Here is a 13,504-nt window from a genome sequence, read left to right as displayed (position 1 = left end):
AACTTTCTGATTATTGATTCTTAAGTTAGCATTTAACTTTGTAATGATCGTAGAACTTGTTTTGCTACCTGTTAGGTTTGCCTTGTAATTATGTGTTTTACTATATGTATTTCATAATTTCTCCACCCACCTCTGCTCCAGCATGTTAATCTTTCTTCTCTGCTGACTTCACAGAGGCTCTGCATTTGGTAGAGCTAGACCTGTTCATTTTCTAGTTGTCGTGTAGAAACTGGTGGTTCTCGGAGCCTGACGCTCCTTCAAGATCCGTTTTCTCATCCTCATTGTCCCCACGGACCTTATGGTCCGTTTGATTAGTTGGGATGTCTTTTTGTAGTAGAGACTCCATGGGCTGTTCCTGTGTGGGTGTTTCTCCTGCAAATATGCTTGTTTGTCACAACATGTCAGGAAGACAAGAGACACATATACTCTCCTTCTCTGTGTGAAATCTTACTAGTCTTGCCGCTTTCTGGATCTCAGCAGCAGGGAGAAGTTAAGAGATGGAGGACGTGGTAATTGCAGGCATAGCAGGAAAGCTGCCAGAATCGGAGAACTTGCAAGAGTTTTGGGAGAACCTGCTTAATGGAGTTGATATGGTCACAGAGGATGATCGGAGGTGGAAACCAGGTGAGTGCTTATTGTGTCTCCTTTTGGAGCCCTGAGTTCTAGAGCAATTATCCTATGAAAGGAAAGGACTTATCAGATGCAAAACCCTGCCAGAGCTTCTGAATTCACTTCTGATATATCATCAAGAAATTCAGGAACAGAACTCTTTCATGAAGGTCTCATGCAATTCATTTTATAATGTCATGTCCCATGCAGTAGTAGCTTATAAATATGGAGCTTACTTCCAAATAAAAGAACGCTGACAGAGCAGCAAGGTAACATGAATCCTGTACCTGTTGTTGATAGCTGTGGCAGTAAGACAACTCTGCCGTTTTCCTGGGTTCAGAAGTAGCACAGGGACCCCAGTCCTGTGATTTATGGCTCTTTACAATGTTCTTTTCTGTCTGACTGTCCTTCTGAAGTGTTTGGCACATGTCTATCCAATTCAAGCTAGTGATTTGCAGAAGTGAAAAGTAGCTTTTGTTTTCCTTCTATCTGGTGACTGACTGGAACCACTGATTTGGACTCTGTTTATGTGCTTGGTACAACTTGCCAAAGCAAAAATGCTTAAACTAGATAGATGTCTTTTGCTGCCATATCCGGGAGAGTCTTAAAAATGATAATTGTTTTTGTTAATGCAGTGTCCTCATTTCCAAATGAGATTCAGAGAGATGGGTAGGGAGATACTAATGCAGCACTCTGGGTACTGCAACAGGGAAGTGAGGTTTCACATGTAATTGAGAATCGGCTGTGGTCATTCTGTGCTTTGTCTCAGCTGGTAGCTGCTTTAAAACAGAAGTATTCTGTGACTCAGTGTTGAATTTTTCTTCTCAGGAATTTATGGTCTGCCCAAGAGAAATGGAAAGCTCAAGGACATAAGCAAATTTGATGCATCCTTTTTTGGGGTTCACGCCAAACAAGCTCATACAATGGATCCTCAGCTTCGCTTGCTGTTGGAAGTTTCTTATGAAGCTATTTTGGATGGAGGTAAGCAGCTGAATGACTGAAGAGGGAGAATTGTGCTGTATTGTCTCTGCGCAGCAGGTGCAGACATGCACCTGTGTGGTGACATCTCTAACAAGAGAAAGCCATCACAGTAGAGAGGAGACCAAAGAACTGGTACGGGGGGTCAGAACAAAGCTGTTTTCTCTGGAACTCAAACTAGGAAACCTATGCTGACTGCCAGCAAATCTCTACCTGCCTCATGTGGTACAACCAGTATGACAGAAACACTTAAATGGTCAACAGTTCTAGAGCTTTTGTATGTTCTGCTCTACCTTAATATTCCATAATAGATCCTTTTGTTAAAGGCATATTTGTAGTGCAAAAAGAAGATGACTTGATTAGAATTCTCATCCATGGTCTAAAAGAATGGCAGATGGCCTGATGTATTCCTGTCTATTGGTCAGGTTCATGGAAAACTTGTGGCATTTGATCTGCCTCTATAGAAGGTTTGCCCAGGAAGTGTGCTTTCAGAAACAGGAGCCTCTTTCCTTCATCACTGCCAGCGTCTTGAGCTTTTGAGTTACTTAACCCACAGAGCCAAAAAGTTTTATTCTTCATGTTAATCAGTTTCATGTCTGAACAGAAGCAGCACATGGGAAAAAGTTGTAACCACATCACTAGTACTGACTTATTAAAATTAACACTTGCTCCTCTGCTGCTGAGCCTCAGCTTGTCTCCAGAACTCCTGAAGCACAGAGAGGAACCAGCAGAGATTGCTGCAAGTTGAGCTTGCTATGTGTTTTTTTTTTTAGAGCAGAGTTGTTTCTTGTTCTGATTGTTGGCTTTTGTGCCTAAGAGTTTTCCTTTGTGTCTTGTACTCCAGATCTGGGCTTTGTGTGTGGCTAGAGATAGATATTCATGTACTCACATGACATTCCAAGTGCTGTGATTTCCCCCCCCCACCCCCCCTTTGGTCTGCTCATTTTCTCTGCACTGGAAGTCAGCTGTTAGCTTATCTGATCAGCATTTGTGTCTCTCATAGTCCATACATAGTATGGCAATATGGTACATATTGCCATACGACTCCAGCAATGCCCAGCTAAGCTGAAAAGCTGTCTCTGGGCACAGTATGTTCTGGCCAAAAGCAGATACTGCAGAGTCTACCAGAACTTTGGTAAGACTTGTAAAGTCTGCAACTGAAACAGGTAAAAGGTAACTATAGGCAGGGGAACAATGCTGCAGGCCTGCCAGAAAGGGACAGTAAGTAGTATTTCATGAACTGTGCCAGCGCACCTGATATAATGAGGGGCAAACTGGGGAGGTGAGTTCGTTTACTGTAATCTACCTTCCAATATCCTCATAGGTATTAATCCAGCCACCCTCTGTGGCACAGACACAGGCGTATGGGTTGGTGCCAGTGGGTCAGAAGCTGGTGAAGCCCTTAGCCAAGATCCAGAAGAGCTTTTGGGATACAGTATGACTGGCTGCCAGCGTGCTATGCTCGCTAACAGGATTTCCTACTTCTATGACTTTACAGGTAAGTGTCCCCAAACCTGTCAATGCTGATCAGCAATTGCAATTTGAGCATGATTGTACCACAGTTTCTGTAGAGGAGTGGGATGGAGATGATGACATAGACCCCTTTTGGGATGAGAAAGTAGCATGCAACTATTCTAAGGAAGCATATGAGAAGCAGAAAAGGTGTTCTAACTGTGGGATAAGACTCATTGTAAGGCTTTGTAACTCAGTTGCTGCTGCTGGCCATAGCTGGCATTCATCTGAAAGATGATGATGTCAGGAGGCCTTCATAAAAAGGCCTAGGTCCTTTCCTGCCTTTAGACTGCTGTTTGGTATCAAGCTATGTAGAAGTCAGCTAGCCCAGAGACAAACTGACTGGAACGGTTGGCTCTTTTTGAGTAAAGTGGAAGAAGTGGGAGAGCCACCACAATGATGTAATTGAAGGCATAGACATGATTTGAACTGTGTGTGGCATTGAAGATAAGACTGGAGGGATAGGAATTGCTCTGAAGAGCAACAGAGAACAGAGATACTGGCAAGGGTAGCACCAGGAAGGGAGAGGGTGAGAATGGGGATGAGATGAGACCTGCCTGTGAAGCTACAACATCTCTTTTTGATGGAGACAGAGATGGAATTTGTGTAGGTTTTTTCCTAGCCAAACTGTTTGCAATTTTTTTCCACTTTTCTCATCCCTTGTTACCTGGTAAGCAGGCAGAGATGGTGATTCTTGTCTCCCATTGCATCAGGATTACCTGTTATGTTCTGAAGCAACTCTTATTTAACATTTTTTGAATATGTTTCTCTTGTGATCCCATCCTGTAGTCTCTGGAGAGCAACTCTAGGAAATAAACAGTGAAAATCAGCTGGTTTTGTTTTCCCTTTCTGTTCCCTAAGGACCAAGCATAGCTATTGACACGGCCTGCTCCTCTAGTCTCATCGCTCTGGAGAATGCTTATAAGGCAATTTGTCATGGACGGTGCAGTGCAGCCCTAGTAGGAGGCGTCAACCTTTTGCTGAAACCCAACACTTCTGTGCAGTTCATGAAACTGGGTCTGCTTAGTCCTGATGGTGCCTGCAAGGCTTTTGATGCTTCAGGTAAGGCGTTAGTACGAAAGGTTGTCATGTTGTATGAGAGGAACTTATTGTGGAGTCTGTGACCAGATATTCTTGTAATACAGCAAAGAGCTGACCTCATAGTTGTTCCTAGGTGTGCTGTTTGGGACATACCCTGGACCTGATCTGTGTTGCATGCTCCATTGAACCTGGAAAACTAACTGTGGGGAAGAAACTGTATAGTTCATTCCTCAGCCACTGGGGAGAAGAAATAGCTGTCTCTTGATGGAAACTTTCTATCATCATTTGTGATGAGCAGCGAGCCTTTCTAGGACATAAATATTTATTTTTTTTTAAAGAAATGGATAAGTCATACTCTCAAAGCGGTCTGTTGTAAGTGGTAGCTCAGGAATGAGATGACCTTACTGCATGGTGTTTTGCAACTTTATTCAAAGCAGAGCAGAATTAGTGACTCGTTCTTCTCTCTCTTTTCTCAGGAAATGGATATTGTCGCTCTGAAGCTGTTGTTGTTGTTTTTTTGACCAAGAGATCTATGGCTAAGCGGATCTATGCTACAATAGTCAATGCTGGAAGTAACACTGACGGCTTTAAGGAGCAAGGTAGGGCTTGAGCCTCTGAAAAGTGAGATACCTACAGAACTCTTCAGTCTAGAGTCTTTGTTATCAAAAATGAGCTGTTGTGGGGTTCTTCTTTTGATGTGTGAAGGTTTTTTTTATTGTTTGGTGTTTTCTTTTTCTCTTTTGGTAATGCAAAGTTCAGGGCCCTATTTTTTAAAGAAGTTGAAGGAGACAAGTAGTGGTTTCCTGTACAAAGTAACAGGAATGTCCTGTTGCTAGTTCAGCCTTCCTCAGGACACCTCTACAGTAACTTCTGCACTGATGGTAGAAATGTTTATGACTATAAGGCTCGTGCCCTAGTGCTGTCCCATTTCTCCCCCTCTCCAGTTATGGAGACACCAAGTTTCACATATTCTGATTGATCTAGACATCTCCTAGTACTCTGTTAACCAGTATCTTCCCACACTAGTCTAACTCATTGCTTCAGGTCCATTTCTGGTTCCTCTGCTGTTCTTCCAAAGAGCCTGAGAGGCTTACTGCGTTTGGCGCTAAGAACATTGGTGTAAATCCTGAAAAAGTCTCCTTGGGGTTTTTTTGGACCTGCTAGCCCCAAGCAGTTGAAAGGGTGCTAAAATCAGAACAGGAAGCATCTGATAGGAGAGGAATTGATGGCAATTTTGGTCCTAGGTGTGACATTCCCATCTGGAGAGATGCAGCAGCAGTTGGTCAGCGATTTGTACAGAGAATGCGGTATCAAACCTGGAGGAGTGGAGTATATTGAAGCTCATGGGACAGGCACCAAGGTCAGCATGGCCCCTTTGGGTTTGGAGTGTTCTCTTGTCCCTTATTTTCTTCCCTTGCATCACTTGCCACACTTTTCCATCAAATTATTCTTTGTTTTTCCAAAATTAATTATATTTCTCCCTTCTACAAGTTACTAGAATATGTACTGCTTCACCACTTCTGGATTTTGCCCAGACATCTTAATCTTTTGGATTCCTCTTTCGTGGTGTGTTTTGGAAGTGCTAGCTAATAGCCATTCTGATTCTCTTCCTACTAGGTTGGAGATCCACAGGAATTAAATGGCATTGTAAATGTCTTATGTCAGTGTGAGAGAGAGCCACTGTTGATCGGATCAACCAAGTCAAACATGGGTCATCCAGAGCCTGCCTCTGGGCTTGCTGCATTAGCCAAGGTAACAGGTGGCTTGAGAAGGAAGACTGGGGGAAGGAGGGAACACAACAGTGTGGGGGTTTTTTAATGTATGTTTGTTTGTTTTATGGAAAACTTGCACTGATCCAGGATAAGATGTTAACTGGTAATGAGAAGAACTCCGGTGATTCTCATTAATTATCTACTTCTTGCTTCACCTGCAAATACTTTTAAAAGCTCAGGTGGCTATTCTGCAAGCTGGACATGAATGCCCAGGTGGCCCTCCGCTGTGTGCATGCACACACACTTTAGTTCCCCCTTCCTACTGAATGCTACAGGAGCATAACTCTGCTCAGAATAAAAGCTTTGGGATCACTTTATTGATTATCCTTACACTGGACCTTCCAACAGAACTCTGCTGTAAGTCATTTGGGTTTGGGGGGCATACAAGTAGAGGGATTTAAATGTTCGGAGTAGTTGGCAATGACCAAAGATAAGAGTCAGCGTGGGCTTTCAGAGCCAAAAGAGTAGCTGATCCTTCTGGCTGTTTGTCAGGGATGTATCATCTCTTCCTCTTCTCTCTTGTGTTGGCAAGAAGCCAGGTGAGTTCTTTGGGATGAGGCTACTGGCTTGAATAACTGGTTGTCTTAGCAACCAGCCTACTAACTACTGCTGTAGGCAGACAATCATCTATTGGCTCTGACTGCTAAACTGCTTAGCAGAGAGCTAGCTAATGTTCACACTTGGTTGTAAGCCTATTACTGACAGCCTTAGAGCCACGCAAACTGAAGTCACATATACTGGCACTGCTAGAATTTTAGGCTCTTTAAAGTGGTTATTGTGACCTGAATATATACAACTTGCTGTGAATAGCCTCATCTGCAAATAAGTCATAGAGGCAGGAGTGTCTGTCTCTCTGTAGAGGAAAGTTTACTTTTTTTAGCACCTCTATCCCTCAGACTGACACCTTCTTCATAAAAGGAATGATAACCGAGTCATAAAACAAACCTCTCCATCCATACTGTGTTGTAAGTTATAAACAGTTTGTTTAGTGCAGTTCTGCTGTGATCTGTCAGGACAGGATCATAACTTTGAGGTACTGTTTCCCTGTCTGTGTTTCTTAGAGGATGCAGAACTGCAAAGACAAGGGCCACAATTTCTTTTTGAAGAACACTACGTTTTCTCACTCTTTTCTCATCAGTTTTCTCACTTAGTATCAGAACTTACAGCTGCAGGCAAGAGCCCATGGCACCCATCATGCCTGCTAGAATATCTTTTTGCTATACTTCTATTAAGTTGTGTTAGGTCTCGTTTCCAGATCTGGCATCTTGAAAGCACCCGAAGCTTTGGAAGGATATTGGAAGCTCTGTTCTCGATTCTTTGAAAGTTGGGCAGCACTTGGTATTTTAAGATTAGGAAGTTAATTAGAATGGCAGATCAGGTGTCCTTGAGACCAAGGCCACTGTCTCTTAGACAGCAACTGTCTCAGGAAGTCTGCAGTTTCCATAAATGTTTTCTTTTGGAATTCCATAAAATGCTTTTATATTTGAGATGTCAGTTAGGAAAATAGATCTTGAAAGTATCTGACTTCAGACTTGAAGAGAATCCATTAATTATGTGGATAGGTAGGAAAGAAACTAGGGCTTGCCAAGGCCACTTTAGTTAAATTCTGGTAAGGGAGGGAAAACTCACCTGTACCTTTGAACTACTCAGCCTGCCTAATTACTTGCTGTACAGCAAAGGCAAAGCTTCTTGGTGAATCTGGTGTATGCTCACTGCACTGTCCTCTCAAACTTGTGTAGAAGCCACAGTAGGCTTAAAAGTACCAATATGTATGCTGTGTAAAGCAACAGCAAGTTCATAGCACATAGTATTGTACGTGTAGGACAGTTTGCGTGAAGATACTTACATCACTGCAACTTTAAACATGCTGACTGGAGTTGACATCATGCATTTATGCCAGTTGTTCTCCCCGGTAGGCTGCCATGGCTGATAATCAACGTGGAAGAACAGTTCCCAAACCAATATCTGTTTCTCTGACCATTTTGGGGTGATGAAGGAACTGCCAAACATACAGAGCACTGAGTGTTTGCAACTGACCTTGTAGTCTGTGATTTGCTGGACTTGTGCCACAGAGGAGTATGGGCTTGGTGTCATGGGCTGTTTGTAGAGATGCTGCTGGGAGAAGGGAGCTCTTGATTTTTTTTTTTATTTTTTTTTTTGGCACAGCTATTCTAACTCTCACGCTGTTTCTGTACTTCCCTTTGGCTCTGTCAGTTCTGACCAGTCTGCAGTTCCTTCTTTTTTGGATCAAGAAGACAACAAATGAGTGCAAAGCAGCAAGCAAACTCCTTTACCAGTGCTTCAGCCTGTCTCTTTTGCAGCAAAGGCAGAAATGGAAGCATTCATTGTGATAAGGAAGAGCTTGTGTTGGCTGTGTGTGTCTGGGGAGAGATGAAGCAGAGTGTGATGAAGGGACAGGATCTGAATAGGGGAGAAGGAAGATATTCTTAGTAGCCAGGCTGCTTTTCCAGCAAGACCACATGGCTTTCCAGTTAGAAAGGGTCTGGAAGCTAAACTTAAAACTACCACCCTCAACTTCACTGCTGACTTCCTGCATGGACTTAAAATTTGCCTGGGTGAAGTAGGTACTACTTCAGTAACATCAATAATGCTATTCTCTGAAGTGTCCCTTTATCCAAATATAAAGAGAGTTGCTTTAGTGTATGTACATGGTCATTTATAGTAAAACAATAACAACAAAAGAATGTTTGTTGCAAGAAAATGTGGAGCACAGAACACACTGTTTTTTCTTCCAGGTCATTCTCTCTCTGGAACATGGGCTGTGGCCTCCAAATCTTCATTTCAATACCCCAAATCCAAATATTCCTGCCTTACAAGATGGCACTTTGGAGGTAGTTTGTAAACCAACACCAGTGAAAGGTGGCCTTGTCAGTATCAACTCTTTTGGCTTTGGAGGTGCTAATGCTCATGTCATTCTGAGACCAAACGAGAAGAAACGCCAGCCTCTGGAGACTTGTAACATGCCAAGACTGGTTCAAATTTGTGGCAGAACCCAGGAAGCCGTGGAGATACTAATTCAAGAGAGCAAAAAACATGGAGGATGCGGCCCATTTATAAGTCTCCTCAATGATATCTCTGCAGTTCCTGTATCCTCCATGCCCTACAGGGGCTACACACTAGTTGGCACTGAGAGTGACATACAAGAGGTTCAGCAAGTTCAAGCATCTGGTAGACCGCTCTGGTACATCTGCTCAGGTAGGTGTGCAGCAGTGGGTAGATCTGGGCTTTTGCGTAGATCTGAGCCTTGAGCAATTGGATTCTGTGCTCTAATGTTGTTTCCCACTCTAGCATGAGGAAATATCTTGCAGCCCTGTGATATGTCTAGGAGACTCACGTTTCCTGTGTTTTATCTAATCCTCCCAACTTTGCTATCTTCTGATGATAGTAAAGTTCAGGAAAATAAAAAGCAGTGCCTAATTTAGAGGATGTTAGAAATGTACATTTTGCTCTCGGATAGAATTCTTTCACTGCCAGAGCAAGTGTGTGATGTCTCCTCCTTCTATGGAGCATTACTAAAGCCTGCTTTCTCCTTGCCTGTCCTGCAGGCATGGGAACACAGTGGAAAGGTATGGGCCTGAGCCTTATGAAGTTGGATTTGTTTCGCCAGTCTATATTGCGCTCCGACGAGGCTTTGAAGAACACAGGCCTAAAGGTCTCAGACCTGCTTCTGCAAGCAGATGAGAACACTTTTGATGACACTGTCCATGCATTTGTTGGACTAGCTGCTATTCAGGTAAGACTCAAATGACTGGTGGAGGGGGTGATGGACTCAATCCACATAAGCATGTTCTGCTATTGTGTCTGTTTGGCCGGTAACACTTTATACTGAGTAATGGAAGCTTGTTTTGTGTAATCAGCAAATGGCAGCTGTTAGAAATATCTCTCTGATAGGAAGGAGTGTGTTGCACCCTTGACAGTTTTGGGGTCTGCCACTTGCAAGATGCTTGGATGAATAGTGATCTAAACTGATTTGCGTGTGTATCTGTGTGTGTACGTGGGGCAGTTTCTCCTTTTAAGAGACTAAGGAACGTCTTAAGTTTCATGTAAACGTTTGTGCCAAGGAGCAAGGTTCCATAAGATGCCTTCTAAAACTTGTTCTGCAAATGAACTAAATGATGCTAAATGAAGTCTCTTTTTTATTACGGGTGTCAATGTGGGATTCATTGTTTCTTAACAAACCAGAGGCAGAGCTTTTAAAGCAGCAAGGCCAAGAAGAATGCCTGTACCAAAAAGCCATTTTATAATGTACTCGCTACTGCTGCGTGCCTCTGAGGCCTGACACCTCCTTACTCTGGCATGGAATCACTAATCCTACTTTTCCTTGCAGATTGCCCAGATTGATATGCTGAAGGCTGCAGGTCTGCAACCTGATGGGATTGTGGGCCACTCAGTGGGAGAACTAGCTTGTGGCTATGCAGATAACTCCTTAAGTCACGAAGAAGCCATTCTTGCCGCTTATTGGCGGGGACGATGCGTTAAAGAGGCCAAATTGCCCCCAGGAGGAATGGCTGCTGTTGGTAGGTATACCCTTACAAAAAGAGTGATACAGGAAAGTACATCTGATCTCTGTTGTGTGGCATTGGGATAAAATTGGGCTCTGAAACGTGTTGGTGGAGACAATCATGTCTGTAAAATTTTGGCTACTGTTGCCTCTTTTCTTCCTTCTGACATAGAGCAGGTTATTAAATATTGAAGTTGATATAATGGTAGTAATCTCTGACCTGGAATACAGCAGAATTTTGGTAATCCAACCAAAACTAAGTGGAAATAGAGAGATTTATCAACAGGTGACCAATGACAGAGGCCTGATAAATACTCTCCTTGAAAAGAGAAGTGAAAATCTAAGGTACTGGGGTTTTTGTCTCTTGATAGATGTAGACGTGTGTGTGTATACACGCACACATATATTTAAATTATTAAAAAAAAAAAAGATATTTCTGCTTGTCTGCAAGAGTAATGAGACATGAAACCAGTAAGTCACTACTATGTAGTGGGCAACTGCCTAGTGGAACTTAATGCCATTAGAACTTAGTTGGGCCTAATAGCACTTAGGAAGAAGCTTTCTCCTGAACAAGCTTTGCTCAGTGTTTCTGTAAGTCATACAGTTTTGTCCACTATTGGGTGAAATTCTGAGCTTTGGACCCAGCAGTTTGTCTTCATGGTGTGGCTTCATGGTGACTTAATGTTAAAAAATAAAATTATTATTGGTAGCATTGTTGTTCTTCTGTTTCTTATTATTGGACGTAGTGGTCAATTAAAAACTTAAACACTTAAGAAAAAAGCTGTTGCAGGTCTAATGCAGTGTGTTTGATGATGAGATCACTTGTTATAATCCGAGACTTCTTTAACTAGTGCTATAAAGGACTACCTACCTAATTTAGCTTCCTTTTCCCTGACATTAAATACATGACACTTATCACAGAACTTACCTTGGAGAGCTGCATATAAAATATTTTTTGTAATCTGATGTTGAGTTCAAGTTCTTCCTGTGACTTGTATCCATGTAATATATAACCAGATGCTGCAAGTGTTAAGCTAGTTTAAGCCACTAGAGTTGATTTCTATGGATATTTTGTGGCTCTCGGTTTCTGTGAGTCAAACTTACGTGTTCTCTCTCCTGTTCTAGCTCGGATTGCTAAGGGCAAGATGAGACAAAACAACCAATTCTGTAGCTTCTTTGAAAGTGCGTGGGTTCCCCCCCACCCCATCCCTTAATGGGATCATAACAAAGATTCAGCCCTCTGTTCTTGTGCTCAGCATCACAGTGATAAATGTCATGTTAAAGCCCTGAGATAAATATCCTTAGCTTTTGCAGAATCACTTTTGGGGAAAGGGGGAATGTCTGTCTTTCTCTTAAGAATCCTTCCCAGTTTTGCAAAATACTGAATTAAGCGCAGTGATTGTGCAGTTAAGTTTGCCTCCCCTTATGAGGCTCACTGCTAGAAACACTTGTGTTGTCCTGGGGTCTTCCTTCTGCAGGTCTGACATGGGAAGAATGTAAGCAGTGCTGTCCTCCAAGTGTGGTGCCAGCCTGTCACAACTCTGAAGATACTGTCACTATTTCGGGGCCTCTGGTGAGCAAGGAACTGATACTGTGCATACCGGAGTTGCGACTGGGACTCGTGAAGTTCTGGTTTGAAGAAAGCATGCAGCTGAGTTAAAGCTCAGCTGCTGGCAAAGGGGAGCTGGGGTAAAGTAGCAGGAGGGGACATGGTGCATTGTATAAACTTAAACGCTCAAATGTTCTGTAAGAGGAAGTGGTATTAGTGCCTCGGTAAGCTAGTAATAAAAGGTCTGTTATGCTGAATAGTCTTAATAGCCATGAGCATAATGAGTGATAAATTATAAGACTGAGAAGGTCAATAACCTCATCCCAGATATGGCTCCCCTTAAGTGGCAAGTGATGAAGGGCTTGGGGGGAGTACAGTGACTCATGCAATCCCAAATACATTGTGAGCTTTTATTTTTAGTTCTCTTATATTCCTCCTCTTAGGACTCTGTGAATGAGTTTGTAGCCAGACTGAAAAAGGATGGTGTGTTCGCAAAGGAGGTGCGCAGTGCTGGAGTTGCATTTCATTCCTATTACATGGCATCTATTGCACCAGTGCTGCTCAGTGCCCTGAAAAAGGTAATATTGCCAAACTATGGCTCGCATGGCTTATGTTCGGGGACCTGGATTTGAGTATAGGTGATGCTGAGCTTAAGGGGGCTCCTTTCTTTAGGAGGAGAAGGAAACTTCTTGAAGAGCATGTAGACCTCTGTGAGACCTGAGGCCATAGGACTTCAAACCTTAAGTGGAAGGATGTCCTGAGCAATCAAGCTGAGAAAAATGGCCTGCAAAGAGGAGGGGCTGCTTGCTTTTGCCTATCTTATTGTTATCTATGACATGTAACTCTTCCTCCTGTCCCTCTTCCTTGTCTGTCTGTAGGTCATTCCACAACCTAAACCTCGTTCAGCGCGATGGATCAGTACATCTATCCCTGAATCTCAGTGGCAGAGTGATCTGGCTAGGCATTCCTCTGCAGAGTATCATGTGAACAACCTAGTGAATCCAGTGCTGTTCCACGAAGGTCTGAAGCATGTTCCAGAGAACGCTGTTGTAGTAGAGATTGCTCCGCATGCTCTTTTACAGGTATTGTATTTGATTGTGTCAGTATGGTACTATATTGATATGCTGCTGCAGGAAGGAGATTGAAGGTCTGAGGACTGGGGAATACTGCTTCCCCCCGCCCCTGAGTTCTGAGAACACTTTCTTCCTCCAGTACTCTTGAGTCTCTCCCAGTTTTAACATTTTCTTGATTTTTTTTTTTTTTGTGGGTTTTGGTGTAATTATTTTTCTTTTGTTTAGCTTGGGGTTTTTGGGGAGGGGTACATTAATATTTAAAAAAACAAAAGAAATCCCAACACATTGCCACTTTCGCATCCAGACATTCACGTTGTTGCCTTTATTCATTGCCATGCATTTCTGACAGCTGATAGTCTGCTCTCTGAACTGTGCAATGAGTAAGAAAAGCATTTCATTGTTTGGATCTAATGGAGAGTGTGTGCAAAAATTGGGGGGGGGGGGAGGA

At 42.9% G+C, this 13,504-nt stretch overlaps 1 protein-coding gene across 1 annotated transcript in view; it reads left to right on the top strand.

Moving 5' to 3' along the window:
* Window positions 1-462: 462 nt before the first annotated feature.
* The window catches only part of FASN (fatty acid synthase), a 38,097-nt gene continuing 25,055 nt past the window's right edge, over window positions 463-13,504 (top strand). Inside the window, exons 1-13 of the mRNA XM_009324556.1 lie at window positions 463-624; window positions 1,438-1,590; window positions 2,912-3,085; window positions 3,961-4,161; window positions 4,617-4,739; window positions 5,385-5,500; window positions 5,758-5,892; window positions 8,669-9,128; window positions 9,479-9,666; window positions 10,261-10,450; window positions 11,913-12,007; window positions 12,427-12,561; window positions 12,862-13,065. Of these exons, the coding sequence (XP_009322831.1) occupies window positions 498-624; window positions 1,438-1,590; window positions 2,912-3,085; window positions 3,961-4,161; window positions 4,617-4,739; window positions 5,385-5,500; window positions 5,758-5,892; window positions 8,669-9,128; window positions 9,479-9,666; window positions 10,261-10,450; window positions 11,913-12,007; window positions 12,427-12,561; window positions 12,862-13,065 (2,301 nt within the window). The 5' untranslated portion in view covers window positions 463-497. The remainder of the gene's footprint in view (window positions 625-1,437; window positions 1,591-2,911; window positions 3,086-3,960; window positions 4,162-4,616; window positions 4,740-5,384; window positions 5,501-5,757; window positions 5,893-8,668; window positions 9,129-9,478; window positions 9,667-10,260; window positions 10,451-11,912; window positions 12,008-12,426; window positions 12,562-12,861; window positions 13,066-13,504) is intronic.

The sequence above is a fragment of the Pygoscelis adeliae genome, unplaced genomic scaffold, assembly GCF_000699105.1.
Source record: "Pygoscelis adeliae isolate BGI_AS28 unplaced genomic scaffold, ASM69910v1 Scaffold445, whole genome shotgun sequence".
In the NCBI taxonomy this organism is placed as follows: domain Eukaryota; kingdom Metazoa; phylum Chordata; class Aves; order Sphenisciformes; family Spheniscidae; genus Pygoscelis; species Pygoscelis adeliae.
This window is presented reverse-complemented; position numbering and strand designations above follow the sequence as displayed.